Source organism: Podarcis vaucheri (assembly GCF_965113315.1).
Source record: "Podarcis vaucheri genome assembly, chromosome: 7".
Classification (NCBI taxonomy): Eukaryota; Metazoa; Chordata; class Lepidosauria; order Squamata; family Lacertidae; genus Podarcis; species Podarcis vaucheri.
Genome location: NC_138765.1, coordinates 12,123,244 through 12,139,594, shown reverse-complemented (window position 1 = coordinate 12,139,594; position 16,351 = coordinate 12,123,244). Strand labels below are relative to the sequence as shown.

The 16,351-nt window shown below is 52.5% G+C and overlaps 2 protein-coding genes and 1 long non-coding RNA gene across 4 annotated transcripts in view; 1 reads left to right on the top strand and 2 right to left on the bottom strand.

Moving 5' to 3' along the window:
- MEGF8 (multiple EGF like domains 8) overlaps positions 1–11,872 on the top strand; it is a 62,727-nt gene extending 50,855 nt beyond the window's left edge. For both annotated transcript variants that reach the window (XM_082230919.1, XM_082230918.1), the window contains exons 39-43: positions 1,307–1,499; positions 3,187–3,357; positions 4,802–4,932; positions 5,970–6,102; positions 8,182–11,872. In XM_082230919.1, coding sequence (XP_082087045.1) covers positions 1,307–1,499; positions 3,187–3,357; positions 4,802–4,932; positions 5,970–6,102; positions 8,182–9,378 — 1,825 coding nt within the window. In that variant the 3' untranslated portion in view covers positions 9,379–11,872. The remainder of the gene's footprint in view (positions 1–1,306; positions 1,500–3,186; positions 3,358–4,801; positions 4,933–5,969; positions 6,103–8,181) is intronic.
- Positions 4,956–16,351, bottom strand: part of LOC309537052 — a 107,971-nt gene continuing 96,575 nt past the window's right edge. Inside the window, exon 2 of the long non-coding RNA XR_014221794.1 lies at positions 4,956–5,227. This is a non-coding gene — a long non-coding RNA (uncharacterized lncRNA). The remainder of the gene's footprint in view (positions 5,228–16,351) is intronic.
- On the bottom strand, positions 10,507–12,278 carry LOC309536990 (cornifelin-like). The gene is made up of 3 exons (XM_082231424.1): positions 12,146–12,278; positions 11,686–11,822; positions 10,507–11,006 (listed from the first exon to the last, which is right to left on the bottom strand). Exons 1-3 carry the CDS (start codon positions 12,261–12,263, stop codon positions 10,914–10,916), a joined length of 348 nt encoding a protein of 115 aa, XP_082087550.1. The 5' UTR covers positions 12,264–12,278; the 3' UTR covers positions 10,507–10,913.

Genomic DNA, 16,351 nt, shown 5'->3' with positions numbered 1-16,351 from the left:
TGGCGTGCTGAGAATCCTTGCTTTGCTCTCCTCCCTGCATAAGCAACTGAGCAAGCACAATCTCTGCTTCCTCTTAAGCCTGAGTGTTTATGGTTTGTTTTTCCCAAGCAAACCGAGATGTGAAGCTAAGGATTGTCCCTCTTGGAACCTCAACTTTGGGTTCCTAGCTTTGGTTGGACTACAACTCCCATCATTCCTAGTCAGCCTGGCCAGCCTAGCTCAGGGATGATGGGAGTTGTGGTTTGAGCACATCTGGGGACTCAGGGCTGAGAAAGGCTTCTTGAGGCTATCAACATCCTATAAACTATGGGTAGGCAAACTAAGGCCCGGGGGGGGGGGGGCGGATCCAGCCCAATCACCTTCTAAATCCGGCCTGCGGGCGGTCCAGGAATCAGCGTCTTTTTACATGAGTAGAATGTGCCCTTTTATTTAAAATGCGTCTCTGGGTTATTTGTGGGGCCTGCCTGGTGTTTTTACATGAGTAGAATGTTTGCTTTTATTTAAAATGCATCTCTGGGTTACAGTGGTACCTCACAAGATGAATGCCTCGCAAGACGGAAAACTCGCAAAACGAAAGGTTTTTTTGTTTTTTGAGCTGCTTCGCAAGACGATTTTCCCTATGGGCTTGCTTCGCAAGACGGAAACGTCTTGCAAGTTTGTTTCCTTTTTCTTAACACCGTTAATACAGTTGCGACTTGACTTCGAGGAGCAACTCATAGCACGCGGTGTGGTAGCCTTTTTTGAGGTTTTTGAAGACTTTGTTGATTTTTGAAGCTTTTCCAAAACTTTTCCGACACCGTGCTTCGCAAGACGAAAAGAATCGCAAGACGACAAAACTCGCGGAACAAATTAATTTCGTCTTGCGAGGCACCACTGTATTTGTGGGGCATAGGAATTTGTTCATGCCCCCCCCCAAAAAAATATAGTCTGGCCCCCTACAAGGTCTGAGGAACAGTGGACTGGCTCCCAGCTGAAAATGTTAGCTGACCCCTGCTATAAACTCACAGGTTCTTGTTGGGCAGGTTTTGTGGGTTTTAAAAAACATCTCATTAATTTAAAAATCCTTTTCGTATAATTCTGTGTACCTCCGTCTCCCACTCCCATAATTTTTTGTGGCTGTCTTTCACTTCCATAGTAATGCACAGTAAACCACTCAAGTTTGCTATTAGGCAGAGCAATTTCTAGCCACTGTTTTTAGCCGGGCAACACCAGCGTATGGGAAAACCTTTGCGGAATTTCCACCGGGGGTGGGGATCGCACACGCTGTGTACCAATTGTTCTGCGCCTTCTCCTTTCTCCCTTGCAGCGTGACGGGGCTGTGCAAGCCGGTGTGTGAGCAGGGCTGCGTGAACGGGACCTGCGTGGAGCCCAACGCCTGCCAGTGCCACTTTGGCTACGTGGGGCAGAACTGCTCCGTGGAGTGCCAGTGCAACAAGCACAGCAACTGCCAGGGGGTGGAGGCCCAGGACCAGTGTTTGCAGTGCTTCAACAACACCATGGTGAGGGCAGCAGGTGGCTGAGAGGGTCCGAGGGGCGCAGGGAGAGGACAGGAGCTGGGGGCGCAAGCGGAGGCCAGTTGGAAGAGGAGACCTGCAGCTGGGTTCACACTGGGCGGTGATGGGAGAGCATCTGTCCTCAGTGCAGAAGCAGCCAGGTTCAATCTCCAGGCAAGCTGGGAGACACTTCCTACCGGACACCCTGGGGAGCTGCTGCCAGCCAGTGTAGACAAGACTGAGTTAGATGGACCAGTGGTCGGGCTCAGTAGAAAGCCAGCCTGGGGAGCTGCTGCCAGCCAGTGTAGACAAGACTAGTTAGATGGACCAGTGGTCGGGCTCAGTAGAAAGCCAGCCTGGGAACCTTCTGCCAGCCAGTGTAGACAAGACTAGTTAGATGGACCAGTGGTCGGACTCAGTAGAAAGCCAGCCTGGGGAGCTGCTGCCAACCAGTGTAGACAAGACTAGTTAGATGGACCAGTGGTCGGACTCAGTAGAAAGCCAGCCTGGGGAGCTGCTGCCAGCCAGTGTAGACAAGACTAGTTAGATGGACCAGTGGTCGGGCTCAGTAGAAAGCCAGCCTGGGAACCTTCTGCCAGCCAGTGTAGACAAGACTAGTTAGATGGACCAGTGGTCGGACTCAGTAGAAAGCCAGCCTGGGGAGCTGCTGCCAACCAGTGTAGACAAGACTAGTTAGATGGACCAGTGGTCGGACTCAGTAGAAAGCCAGCCTGGGGAGCTGCTGCCAACCAGTGTAGACAAGACTAGTTAGATGGACCAGTGGTCGGACTCAGTAGAAAGCCAGCCTGGGGAGCTGCTGCCAACCAGTGTAGACAAGACTAGTTAGATGGACCAGTGGTCGGACTCAGTAGAAAGCCAGCCTGGGGAGCTGCTGCCAGCCAGTGTAGACAAGACTAGTTAGATGGACCAGTGGTCGGGCTCAGTAGAAAGCCAGCCTGGGAACCTTCTGCCAGCCAGTGTAGACAAGACTAGTTAGATGGACCAGTGGTCGGACTCAGTAGAAAGCCAGCCTGGGGAGCTGCTGCCAACCAGTGTAGACAAGACTAGTTAGATGGACCAGTGGTCGGACTCAGTAGAAAGCCAGCCTGGGGAGCTGCTGCCAACCAGTGTAGACAAGACTAGTTAGATGGACCAGTGGTCGGACTCAGTAGAAAGCCAGCCTGGGGAGCTGCTGCCAACCAGTGTAGACAAGACTAGTTAGATGGACCAGTGGTCGGACTCAGTAGAAAGCAGCCTGGGGAGCTGCTGCCAGTCAGCGTAGACAAGGCTGAGTTAGATGGACCAATGGTCGGGCTCAGTAGAAAGCCAGCCTGGGAAGCTGCTGCCAGCCAGTGTAGACAAGACTAGTTAGATGGACCAGTGGTCGGACTCAGTAGAAAGCAGCCTGGGGAGCTGCTGCCAGTCAGCGTAGACAAGGCTGAGTTAGATGGACCAATGGTCGGGCTCAGTAGAAAGCAGCCTGGGAAGCTGCTGCCAGCCGGTGTAGACAAGGCTGAGTTAGATGGACCAGTGGTTGGACTCAGTAGAAAGCAGCTTCCCAAATCCCCGTGCTCCTGTGTTCTTGCACGGACTTGCCTCCCTCTAAAGGCCTCCCGGGAGGCCGAAAAGGCAACCCGCCGCTCTCTGTGCGTGCCCGCTCCCAACTCTGCCCCCTCGCCTCTTTTCCCCTCAGGGGCAGCACTGTGAAAAATGCCAGCCGCTGTTTGTGGGGTCAGCGCTGAGCGGCGGCTCCTGTCGCCCCTGCAACACTTTCTGCCGGGGAAACAGCAACGTCTGCATCACGCGGGAGGAGTACGAGAGAGCCCGCCGGGATCCTGCCCGCTTCCCTCTGGAGCCGGCCTTGGTGAGTGCCAGTGGTGGGTGGCGGGGGAGCCGGGCCTGGCTTGCCGGGACAACTGCTGGCGGCTCCTTTGGTGGAAGCAGACCTGCCAGGTCAAAAGAGTGGCATCCATATTCTTCAGAGAATCCAATGCATGTTGGCACCTTAATTGTGTGCCATCGTCTGTAGAACTCCTGTGCTTACTGCATCATAGCCACACCTTTGAACAGGTACTTGCCTGAGTGGTGCATGCTCTAGTTATCTCTCGCTTGGACTACTGCAATGCGCTCTAATTGGGGCTACCTTTGAAGGTGACCCGGAAACTACAACTAATCCAGAATGGGGCCGCTAGACTGGTGACTAGACACATAACATCGGTCTTGAAAGACCTGCACTGGCTCCCAGTACGTTTCCGAGCACAATTCAAAGTGTTGGTGCTGACCTTTAAAGCCCTAAACGGCCTCGGTCCAGTATACCTGAAGGAGCGTCTCCACCACCATTGTTTTGCCTGGACACTGAGGTCCAGTGCCAAGAGCCTTCTGGCGGTTCCCACACTGCGAAAAGCCAAGTTACAGGCAACCAGGCAGACGGCCTTCTTGGTAGTGGCACCCGCCCTGTGGAACGCCCTCCCACCAGATGTCAAAGAGAACAACAACTACCAGACTTTTAGAAGACATCTGAAGGCATCCCTGTTTAGGGAAGCTTTTAATGTTTAATAGGTTATTGTATTTAAATATTCTATTGGAAGCCGCCCATAGTGGCTGGGCGGGGTATAAATAATAAATTATTATTATTATTATTATTACTACTACTACTACTTTTTTTGGTCACTCCTCCGTGTACATGTAAAATAGACGAATGAGCACTTGCCGCTAGTGCTGGCATACGCATGGGGTGCTATTCAACTAAGTTGCTCAGCACAGACCTGCTGAAATTAATGGGCCCAATTTAGCCATGCTCATTTATTTCAATGGGCCTCCCCTGAGTAAAACATAGTTTTAACTGTTGCATTTCTATCCCTCCTTTTCTCCAAGGAGCTCGAGGTGACCTACGGGGTTCTCTTCTTCCCCGTTTTATCCTCATAGCGACCCTGTGAAGTAGTTCAGTGCCACCCACGAGAAATAAATCGCCTTTCTTGAGAAAAGGCAGTGATTTAAGGCTCCTTGCCTCCCTCGAAATACATATTTCCTAGTTGCATTTTGAAGCTGGCCTTCGCGCCCACGAATGCACGAAACACTTACTGCTGGGTCTAATGGAAATGCAGCAGCGTGCAAGTCTTGGGCAGGTTACGTGAAGCCCCATTCCACTATAACCAGCTGCCTTTCAGAGAGAGAGAATGGGTTTGCATCGCATTTCCCGAGCGGACAGGATCAGCATTTGCGTCAGAGGATTGTGAGCCTAGTCTGCTGCCAGGGGAAAATGCACGAGTGGGAAGTCACATTTCACTCGTCTCCCTGCCTCCCCACAGATCCCCAAATGGGTGGCAGAAGGGCCAGCTGAGGACGCCGCCGTGTGCGTGAACTGTCAGAACAACAGCTTTGGGGAGAAATGCGAGAGCTGCCTGCACGGCTACTTCCTGCTGGAGGGAAAGTGCACCAAGTAAGGAGCCGGGAGGCCAAGGCTGAGTCTCGTTCTTATTTATTTTTTTAAAAAACAAACATATGCTGCTTTCTAGGGCAAAACCTATCCCAGGGCTTCTTCCCATCATATGCAGCATCAATAAAACCACAGTATCAAACCGAAACATCATGACGCTACAACGGCAGCAGTAAAAACAACAGAGAATGCCACATATTAAAAGCACTTAGAAACAGGTTTCCCACAATATCTGGTTGGCCGGGATCCCGGACTCAGATGTGCCACTGGCTGGATCCTTTCAAGCCCTGGAGAGCCACTGCCAGTCCTTGCAGTCAATACAGTGGTACCTCAGGTTACATACGCTTCAGGTTACAGACTCCGCTATCCCAGAAATAGTACCTCGGGTTAAGAACTTTGCTTCAGGATAAGAACAGAAATCGCATGGCGGTGGCAGTAGGAGGCCCCATTAACTAAAGTGGTGTTTCAGGTTAAGAACAGTTTCAGGTTAAGAACGGACCTCCAGAACGAATTAAGTACATAACCAGAGGTACCATTGTAGCCTTATGTTTAGGGTCCATTTAAAAACCAATGGAATTCGGAATGGGTGGGCCATGCATATACCGTATTTTTCGCTCTACAAGACGCACCCGACCATAAGACGCACCTTGTTTTTAGCGGAGGAAAACAAGAAAAATAATATTCTGAATCAAATGTTGTTGAAGAGGCTTTGCTCGGCTATCCCTAAGCCAGAACAGCAAGAGGGATTGCTGCGCAGCCTGCATTTGCTCTGTAAGGCGCACACACATTTCCACTTACTTTTTAGGAGGGAAAAGGTGCGTCTTATAGAGCGAAATATGCAGTACCTCCCTAGGGGCAGGAATGCTTCTGAATACTGGTTTCTGGAAGTCACAGGAGGGGTGGGGGCCCTTGTGGTTGGGGGCTTTCAATGGGCATCTGGCTATTGTGAGATCAGGATGCCGGAGTGGCTAGGCCGTTGCCCTGATCCAGGAGGGCTCTGCTCATGTTCTTGTGTCTCCCGGTGACCCCTCTCCTCCCAGGTGCCAGTGCAACGGCCACGCTGACTCGTGCAACGAGCTGGATGGGACCGGCTGCCCCTGCCAGAACAACACGGAGACGGGAGGCTGCCAGAACAGTGCCCAGTCAGACAAAAAGGACTGCTATAAGCAACAGGTGAGGGGCGGGGCTGCGGCCGCAGGAGGTGGGTCCTTGGCAGGGATGAAAGAAGCTTACAGAACAAGGCGCAGTCCATCCGGAAGTTCTCCCGCACAATCCTCACTGCGATAACTGGGAGCTGTGCAAGATCATACATGGGGCAGGAGACAGAATCATTTCTCTCCCAAGCACAGTCTCTCCAGGCAGAGGTGTACCTAGGCTCCCTTGCCCTCAGCTGGGAGAGATCTTGTAGCAGAAACGGAAAAAGTTTGCTTGTTGTCACCTTTCGTGCTCTGCCGGCGACTTCCTCTGCAGCCATCAGGGTTGGGTCTGCTCTGCTCTGCCTCCCCTCCTGTTCCTCCCTCCCTCTGCTTGCTGCTTTCCCTTCTGGCTCCTCCCTCCCTTTCTCCTGCTCCTGCAACTCTCACCTGCTTTCTTCATCTTTCTTCTCTCCAAACCCTAGTGGGCTCTCCACACAGACTCCTAATAGCGCCATCGGCCAACCCAGGCTGCTGTGATTGCTCACACCAGCAACCACATTCCTCCGCCAAGGCACCAGGGGAGCTTGCATACCTTGCCCAGCATGCAGAGCAGCCCAGGGAGTGCATAGATGGGCAGGCAGAGTGAGGAGGGGCAATTTTTGTGGCCCCCTGGGCCTGTGTCCTTGGCAGCAGCCCAACCCCTAGGTACATCCCTGTCTCCAGGCCATGCAGGAGAACTTCCAGGCAAACAAAGATTTGTGAGCAAAGCACATAATTAACCCATGGAGCTCCTTGCCACATGCTTTTGTGTTGGGCTGTGATTGCATAAACCTACGTAGCCTCTTGATAGTGACCTGCCGTGATAGCCAGAACATCATTCTCTGTTCAGAAATCGCATACCACTGCTAGGAGATTAAAAGAGTGTAGGTGACGTCCTTTTTGCCACCCCCTCTGTGGTATTTGGACGACTAATCTTGGCAGGAAGACCAATAGGGACCGTTTTGTGTTGTAAATCTGTGCAGGGACAGCAAAAGCGCACAATGTGGTGGTTATGGGGCATTAATAATAATAATAATAATAATAATAATAATAATAATAATAATAATATTTTATTTATATCCCGCCCTCCCCAGCCGTAGCTGGGCTCAGAGCGGCTAACATCAAATGTATAACACATTAACATAAAATCAGACAATCAATTAAAATACATCCTCAAATCAGATCAGGATCAGAATAAAATCCAATCAGATGGCAACCCGCAGATTAGGGTTGGGGACCTTAAATGCTCCCCAGGCCCAACTGTTTGTGCTGAACTTATATGAGCCTGTGAGAAAAATTGGGAGGCCACTTTCATGCAAGTTCTTATGAAAGGGGAGAGGGAGTCAGACTGAACCCCGACCAAAGGCCTGGCAGAACAGCTCCGTCTTGCAGGCCCTGCGGAAAGATGTCAAGTCCCGCAGGGCCCTAGTCTCTTGTGACAGAGCGTTCCACCAGATTGGAGCCACAGCCGAAAAAGCCCTGGCTCTAGTTGAGGCCAGCCTAACCTCTCTGTGGCCTGGGACCTTCAGGATGTTTTTATTTGAAGACCGTAAGTTCCTCTGTGGGACATACCAGGAGAGGCGGTCCCGTAGGTACGAGGGTCCTAGACCATATAGGGTTTTAAAGGTTAAAACCAGCACCTTAAACCTGATTCTGTACTCCACCGGGAGCCAGTGCAGCTGGTATAGCACTGGGTGAATGTGATCTCGCAGCGAGGACCCCGTAAGGAGTCTCACTGCAGCATTCTGCACCCGCTGGAGTTTCTGGGTCAGTCTCAAGGGCAGCCCCATGTAGAGCGAGTTACAATAATCCAGTCTGGAGGTGACCGTCGCGTGGATCACAGTGGCCAGGTCAGGGCAAGGACCTGCTGAACACCATGTGCCACCCTTCGACCGGGAGAAGCAAAGTGAATTTAGCAAAGTAGTAAAGATTTTCGAATAAGAAGCAACAGTGCAGAGTCGTTTCATTTGTGCCCCTTTCACAAAGTGAAGAATTTGGGTAGGATGGGCATGAGACAGCTTGCGTGACCCCCCAATCCCACTAAACTGACCTGCCTTCCCCCTCTTGTCCCCAACAGTGTGCCAAGTGCCGCGAGTTTTTCCACGGCAACCCGGTGGGCGGCCACCAGTGCTACCGGCTGATCATCGTGGACCAAGAGAGCTGCTTTGACCCGACGTCGCAGCTCAACTGCTTCCACGAGCCCAACATCAAGAACCTGCTGCTCGGCCGCTCCGTCTTCTTCGGCGTCCAGCCCAAATTCACCAACGTGGACATCCGCATCACCATCGACGTGACCTTTGGTGGGGTGGACGTCTACATCTCCACCTCCTACGAGATGTTTGTGGTGGACGTGGACCGGGCCACGGGCTTCCACTCCGTGCGCGTCGTGCCGCCGGGGGAAGAGGCGGGCGGGCGCAGCGGCCTTGGCAACGGGAGCCAGCCCTCTCCGGCCGTGCGAGAGGCGCGGACCCACGGGCTCATCACCTACATCACCGTGCGGGAGCAGCAAGCGGTGCTGGTTGTGCGAGCTGTCCGGGACCGAGTGGTCATCACCTACCCGCACGAGATCCACGCCCTGAAATCCAGCCGTTTCTACGTCATCCTTCTGGGCATTGGGGGCACCAGCCCCAACGTGACCGAGTCCCAGGGGCTGCTCTTCTTCCGCCAAGACCAGGCCCACATTGACCTCTTTGTCTTCTTCTCCGTCTTCTTCTCCTGCTTCTTCCTCTTCCTCTCCGTCTGCGTCCTGCTCTGGAAGGTCAAGCAGTTCCTGGACCTGCGACATGAGCAGCGGCGCCACCTGCAGGAGATGACCAAGATGGCCAGCCGGCCTTTCGCTAAAGTGACCATCTATTTCGAGCCAGATGCGCTGGGGGCTGCGGCTGAGCTGGTCTTCCTCCCTGCGCGGCCCCACAAGCACCCTGCGCTGACCGCTGCTCAGCCCAGCCGGCTGAAGCCATACCACGAGGTACCCTACCCTGTGGCCCACTTCCGACGCTCCGAGCCCTTCCTCTCCCACCTGATGGGCTACTCCTACTCCAGCTTCCGGGTGGGACCCATCACCCTGGAGCCGACGGACGACGGGATGGCCGGGGTGGCCACGGTCCTCTTCCAGCTGCCCGGAGGACTGCAGGCCCCTAACCGTGCCTGCCTGGGCTCCGCCCTCGTCACCCTGCGCCACAATCTCCAGGACTACTGCAGCAGCAGCCACGGAGTCAGCAGCTCCCGCAAAGGACTCCTCAGCCACGAGAACCTCACGAGCATGTCCCTCTGAGCCGCCGGGGGAGCCCTGCCGGGCTTCGGAAGGGATGGGACTCGTTGCCTGTGTCGCCTGCTCAGCAGCCCTTCTTCGCCTCAGGGAGGCGGCCTAGAAGGGGTGCGCAGGAGAAGCGCCTTTGCGCATGGAAGGCAAGGGAAGCATCTCCCGTTATCATGTCATGGAACACAGACCTTGCCACCAGAGGGCGCCGCTGTACTCCTGCAGCTCCAAAGTGTTGGTGTGGGGAGGGAGGGGTCCTCTCTAGCGCCGGCTCCCTCCCCGTCTTCCTTGCACAGCTGCGCAGGAGGGAGTGGGCAGCAAGTGGCCGCCCGCCCAACTCTTCTTCTGCATTAAAAGTCAGGGACAGGTTTGTCGGAAGGGAACTCCATGTGTTTGTTTGCAGAGGGGATTTGACATCCCCTCTCTGATTTTTCTCAGTGTTGTTTTCCTTTTTTTGCGTTTTAACCCCGTCCCTCCCACCTACTTTTGTTACAGTCCTTTGGCCACCACTGCCTGCCCACCCACCCCCTGCACACAGACACCGAAAGACCTCAGAAGGTCATAGAGTTTCCCTGACACTGTTTCCTTCCTTGGCAAAATAGCCGAGCTGGAGGTGGTTTTGTGGAGTCAACACAATCAAATGCTGAATGGGCCGTTGCCAAAACTGGTGCCACCTGGATGTTGTTGGACTACAACTCCCATCAGTCCCCAGCCCGCACACCAGGTTGCCAAAGAGATGGCTTACAGAAGCTTTTCATGTATTGTACAACTTCAGACTATGGGGGGCGGAGTTGGGGTTCAGGTTTGAGAAACACTCGCTGCTGCACCTACGACTCTAGGGCACCAGGAAGAAGGGCTTGTGTCAAGCCTTTCCGCACGTGTCACATGGCTTCAGATGGCACAGCCTAGGAAAAGCTTTATTCCCTCGATCCGTGCATTGCAGGCGGTTGGACTAGATGACCCTTGGGGTCCCTTCCAACTCTACGGTTCTGTGACTGAAGACAACTGGCCCTTCTGTTTTGCTCAGCATTTTGAGAACCGCAGCTTCGCTTCCCAGGGATGTTGCATCACAGTTCTGAGTCAACTGCCTTTTGTGTACGCACCTCCTTGACCCAACCCCTGGAAGCTGAGGAATCGAGATGCTTTGCTGCAGGGGGAGAGCTGTACCCCCCTCCCCACCTTATTTATTTACAAAGTCAGCAACTTTCTATGTGCACACAGTGTAATATTAACAGGGGGAGAGAGGGTGATGTGGCTCTCCCCCCCACACACACTGGAGGAGCAGGTTGTGACTGTCCTTAGTGAAGCAACACCTGAAGTCCAGTGAGAGGCACAAGCCACGACAGTCCAAAGCTTGCAGTTCTCCTATGCCTGCGCTTCATCAGTCGGCTGGAAACCAACTTGGCAGCGCTTTGCAACTCAGCTTCAAAGCTTCCCCGAGTGGTTCAGTTCAGTTCATTCCAGGCACCTGAGCCCCACAGCACCCCCAACACAGTAGGGGACGGGGCTGACCAGCAAGAGGGTTCCAGAATGTCCAGCTCAGGATGAGGCTAACAACATGGGCTCTTCAGCTCTCGTGCCATTTGGCACAGAGCGCAGGGGCAGCAGAAGCAGAAAGCGCACCAGTCGCAGCACACGCAGCCCTGTGGAAGAGGAGAGGACCATCAGTCGGGGAAAGCCTTGTCTTCGCTCCTGCCTCCAAGCGCCTCCCCGCTGCCCCAGATTAAACACCGAACATAGCCAGTGTAGATTGCCTGCTTTAAACCCAATCTAACAGCCATTCCATCTTTGGTTCCATGGAGGGTTTTCAGCAGAATTCTCAGCACCTCAAACCAGTTCCCACGAATAGCAGGGATGGCATAATGGGAACTATCTACTGATAGGATGTGCTCTCAAGATGAGACCCCCTGGATCTGCATAGCAGCCTGTGTCTCCCCCAAACTCTGTCCTCTGGCCAAACTGCACCAATCCGGCAACCTCTCCCTTTTCTCCACATTGGACTTTGGTATGTCGTGGTCAAGAGGAAGAGCTGCGGGCTTCCGTCTCACCCGTGGCTAATTCCTTGACTCTACCAGACGATGGGCTGCAGCCCGACAAAGAACGTGGGCTGCTGCAACAGCTGCTGCTGCGGTGGGATAGAGCTCTGGTGTCCATTGTGCGAAAGGCTGCAGAGCTCTGTGCATTTGCTCCCTGCCTGCCTGCCTGCACCTCCCTCCTTCACCCTGGCTATAACTCCCGTGTGCCAAGCGGAGAGCTCGCTTTTGCGCCTCCTGGCAATCACCTGCTGGAACTTTCCCAGAAGTCCCCCCCGGAGACGGGTACCTTGATGCGCAGCTGTTCTCGCAGGCCCGTCCGCATGGCCACAAGAGCCCCCGGCAGGAAGGGGACGCAGAAGCACTCGCCGTACTGCGCGGCCACCTTGCACATGAGGCAGGGAAGGCAGAAGGTCCCACAGAAACCTGGGGGAGGGGGCAGAGAGGGCTTCAATTTGACATGGAGATTGCCAGGTTGAGCCCTGGACAATTTTCTGCAACGCTAACACTCTGCACTGGACCCTGAAGCCGAGCGCCTTTGATCCGAATACCTGTAAATCAGGAAACGGGTACAGAAGAACAGAGCCTCCGTTGGGGAAAGACATGGCTTTGAGGCAGGCTTGAGCCCTGCACCTAAGAGGTGCCAGGCAGCAGTAGGGTGGCTTTGCTGCAAGATGGGGCGCGAAGCAGCCGTGCCCAGGGTACCCTCCTCCCTGCCCCCAGCATGGTCAGTCCCCAGCAACACTCACATATCGATTGGTCTGAGCTGCAGTCCGTCAATCCCGATTTCCAATCCCTGTATGGACACGGGCAGCTGCTGTTAATGGCCGCAGGCTGAGTGACCACAGGGCAAGGCTGGAAAGCCATGAAGGAGAATGGTGCCAGGAAGAGAAGGCACTCCGAGGATCGGAAGGAGGAGGTCGCCAAGTGTCAGCTCCCAGTCACAGGGATCCAGTTTTCAGCTACTTTCCCAGTTAGATATCATCCGTGGGGAGCGCTTGAATTACCGAGACTCGTGTCTTACGGAGCAGTTTGGAGGAATTTGCAAAGGCTTGCAGCTGGAACACAGCGCACCTGCGATGATGGGAGGCCGTGGGTGTGAGTCTTGGCACACAGAAGAGAAGGTGGTTGCAGGTTGCACAGAATCCAAAAGCTCATTTTGCTACTGTTCCTGCCACTCCAAACTGGCGGCAGGGAAAAGATTAGAATTTCAAAAGGAGGCTGAGCGTGCAACACAGCTGGAGAAGGAAGGTGCGTGGGTGTCAAACCACTGACTCAGAAATGCCTTCAGCTGCACTCAGTGGCCAGGCTTTTAAAGGGAAGGGCGTCTCCAGGTGTGAAATGGCTTGAAAGCCCTGCCCCCTGACCCCAAATGTGCAGTGGCAAGCTGTGCTGTTTGAACAGCGATGAGAAAAGTGCATTCAACGGTCTGCCACATGTCAGCCTTGTAGGTGGCACCAGATTATTCAGGAAGGTAAATTCTGCATAGAACTGTCCAGGAACTCTTCTAAATGGGGTGGCTGGGAAATGGTATGGAAGTTGTTCAGCGTAAGTGCGGAGAAGCCCGGGTGGGGGTGAATCCTGACTTGATGTGCATGCCATTGGGGCTCAAGATTGGCTGTAGCATAACATAATGGCGGGGTGGTGGATGGTGGGCCTCATTCAGCCCACCCTGGCAACTTGGAAGTGGTACCTAAAAACAGCAACACCCCTCGGAAACTGCTCTGCACCGTTAGCAGCAGTTGTTTTCAGGGATCTAAGGAAGAGCACTGATTTCCAGGGAGTTGGGGACTGTGGCAGCAGAATCCCCCCCCCCCAGTTCTGCTGCCTCCACGTTATTGAGCGTTTCAGCGCACTAACATGGGAGCGTTTCAGTCGACAGTCATCACAGCGCTTCATGGGATTTTAACAGACTTGGTCTGAACCTGGTGCACTCTGAAAGCTCTCCCCACAAATTGGGTCAAAGCAGTGCAGATCATTTCCCCCGGCAGAGTTGGCAGCTGACCCCTTGCTCACGTAGCCGAGCTCACCAAGCAGCCCATCTGCATGCCAGTTGCTTCATTGTTAAGAACGACACGAGCCAATAAGTAAATTATTGACGGATTTGACACATGAGTACATGATGGTTTTTTTCAATAAAATCTTATAAATTATTTGAGCGCCTCTTTATGGCGGGGGGGGGTGTTTATCTGTTTTCAGACAACAGGATTGCTTCGTTTTCTTAACCGCTGAGGTTTGACCAGTTTTAATAAAGTAAGACCAGTTTTATAGTAGGTCAGGCATAGGCAAACTTGGTCCTCCAGATGTTTTGGGACCACAACTCCCATGATCCCTAGCTAACAGGACCAGTGGTCAGGAATGATGGGAATTGTGCTACAAAACATCTGGAGGGCCAAGTTTGCCTATGCCTGGCATAGGTCTATCAATGGCTAATAGTCATGCTGTATTTGCTCCTGGAGAGATGTAATTAATCTTTACACTCCTAGTTCCCAAGAGGTTGTGTTGACCCTCTGCAGCTGAGCATAGGGACCCACCCACACCTCAGCTTAACGTGGCCTGTGAATCTCGCCTGCTTCCTCTCATTCCTCCTCATTCATGTGGCATTTCCCAATTGCTGCTGACCCATACTTTCCCCCTAAATGCAGATATTCCCTAGTAATACTAGCACATCAGAGAGTGTGCTACACCCATCTTGTCTCTAAAGATAATGGAGTGTGCCTCTGGAGGGTGAAATCAAACCGCTGCGTTACCAGCACCAAAGTTTTTCCTCCTGACCTTAAAGATTTGTTTTTTTAAACAAACAAATGGGAGGATTAAAGTTTTGTGTCCTGTTACAGCCCCTACTACATCAAGGTGCAGACCCTTTCACGGCTTCATTTCTATATACTACTGGCAAAGTCGGCACCCTGACAAGCCCCAAAGGGATGCCAAGGCTTAAAACAGTGAGAAAAAGTCCACACCCAGATTAGTTTTTAATTAACAGCTTCTATGAAGAGGAGTTTGGGTTTAAATTTAAAAGGGCAAAGGGAGCGTCGTTTGCTGGGAAGTTAGGCAGTCTTAGATGCTTCGTGAGCCGTCGCTCCTGATTTGTTTCTGGGACGGCTCAGCAACATTTCCTAAAAGCAAGGGGTTGTCTCGCACTTTCCAGCCCCCGTCCTTTATTGAAACAAAAAGCCCAATCTTTCGTTGTGCAAGTCCTTCCAATGAGCTCCTAATTTAGCTGCTCGCATTGCCTGCTGCATGGTGAAATCCCACTTGAAACGAGCACCAGGCAGGAAGCAAAGCTGGAACGCCCCATTATTGGAACAAGAGTCCTTTGATGGTGCATCTACATTTATTAGCCAAGTTGCACAAACTGATAACATAGATAGATGCCTGATTAAATCTTAATTAAACCATTGACTAATAAGGGGTGTTTCATACAAAACAGAATTATTTGTCTTTTTGTTTGTCACCTAAGATAAAGGCAAGCGGCAGGGGCAGTGTCCACATCTGGTGACCTACTTCTGCAAGTGACTTCCACTAATGCAAATGGTGTGTACAAGAATCGGATAGGGTGTAAATATTAGCTTGGCAGAGGAACATAACTTGGCATTCTTGCTTCACTCTGCAGAGGAGTCCTGTGTAACCTGGAAATGCTCTAGAATTTTAAACACAAGGCGTTGCCTTACTGGGTCTGTTTCTGCATCAGGCAGAGCAATCCTAAATCCAGGAAGCTGGTGGAACTTAATGCTGGTTTAAAGGTAAAGGGACCCCTACCATTAGGTCCAGTTGTGACCAACACTGGGGTTGCGGCGCTCATCTCACTTTATTGGCCAAGGGAGCTGGCGTACAGCTTCCGGGTCTTGTGGCCAGCATGACTAAGCCACTTCTGGCGAACCAGAGCAGTGCACGGAAACACCATTTACCTTCCCACCAGAGCGGTACCTATTTACTTGCACTTTGACGTGTTTTCAAACTGCTATGTTGGCAGGAGCAGGGACTGAGCAACGGGACCTCACTCCGCCGTGGGGATTCGAATCGCCGACCTTCTGATCGGCAAGTCCTAGGCTCTGTGGTTTAAGTTACCCTTACTCCAGATTCTATTTGGGGCAAGTCATCCCAAGCCTGCTGGAGGGAAAACAAGCCTTGAACAGAGAATTTCACTTATGCCACACTTCTGTGTAAATTGTACCAGCTTGCCAGTTCCATGAGTGAGCTGGAAGGGGTTTGGCATAGCTGTAAATCTCTCCTTGCCCAGTCCTGCCATGCTGCTTTTGGGGAACAGGCCAGTTTAAGTTTGGGCAGTTTAAGTGGGGATGAGGGAGTTACACTTGCAAGACCTCCAAACTCTCATTCAGGTGGATCCTGGGTTCAGATTACACTGTAAGCAGAAAGGCAAGATTCTAACAGAGTTAAATGCTTAGCATGGGAGGAGTCGCGCTTGAGTTACTGCTGCAAAACCAACAGAGAGTCTTGCAGCACCAAAATATAATTCTGGCAGCTTTTCACACCACAAAAAGCTTAATGAAACTGCTAATCCCGAAGGCGCTACAAAATGGCTGCAACAGATTAATATGGCTACCCCTCTGGAAAGTGCTGCAGAAACATTTCTTGCAGCTGATCTGTGCAGCTTCCAGCAAATAGAGAGGCAGGAGGTGGTGCAAGCCATGATGCTCGCTCTCTTCGGCCTCCTGTTTGAAGTGCCGACTGACCAGAAACCAGAGAATGTGATCAAGGTAAGGCAAACGAAAGATTATGGAAGCCACACCTCAGGCTCACCAAAAGCAGCTTATGTGCAGCCCAACCTGCTGAGCAGGACTTGGAAGTGGACCGCAGCTCCTGTTGCTGCTACTGAGGTTGAACATCAGCTGTAGATCTCTATCCCCTTCCACAAGTTTTCCCAATCCATCTTGTGTTCTAACACCTTCTAAACTTGTCGACGTCCCCTTTTCTTCTGGCAGGGAGTTCCGTAA

Bases quoted from the DNA above. Each gene is read 5' to 3' on its own strand.
- LOC309536990 (XM_082231424.1), bottom strand. From the start codon at position 12,263: ATGGCTTTCCAGCCTTGCCCTGTGGTCACTCAGCCTGCGGCCATTAAC. The intron at 11,823-12,145 runs GTGAGTGTTGCT...CCCCTCCCCCAG, and splicing joins CAGCTCAGACCAATCGATAT to GTTTCTGTGGGACCTTCTGC. The intron at 11,007-11,685 runs GTACCCGTCTCC...CCTCTTCCACAG, and splicing joins GAGAACAGCTGCGCATCAAG to GGCTGCGTGTGCTGCGACTG.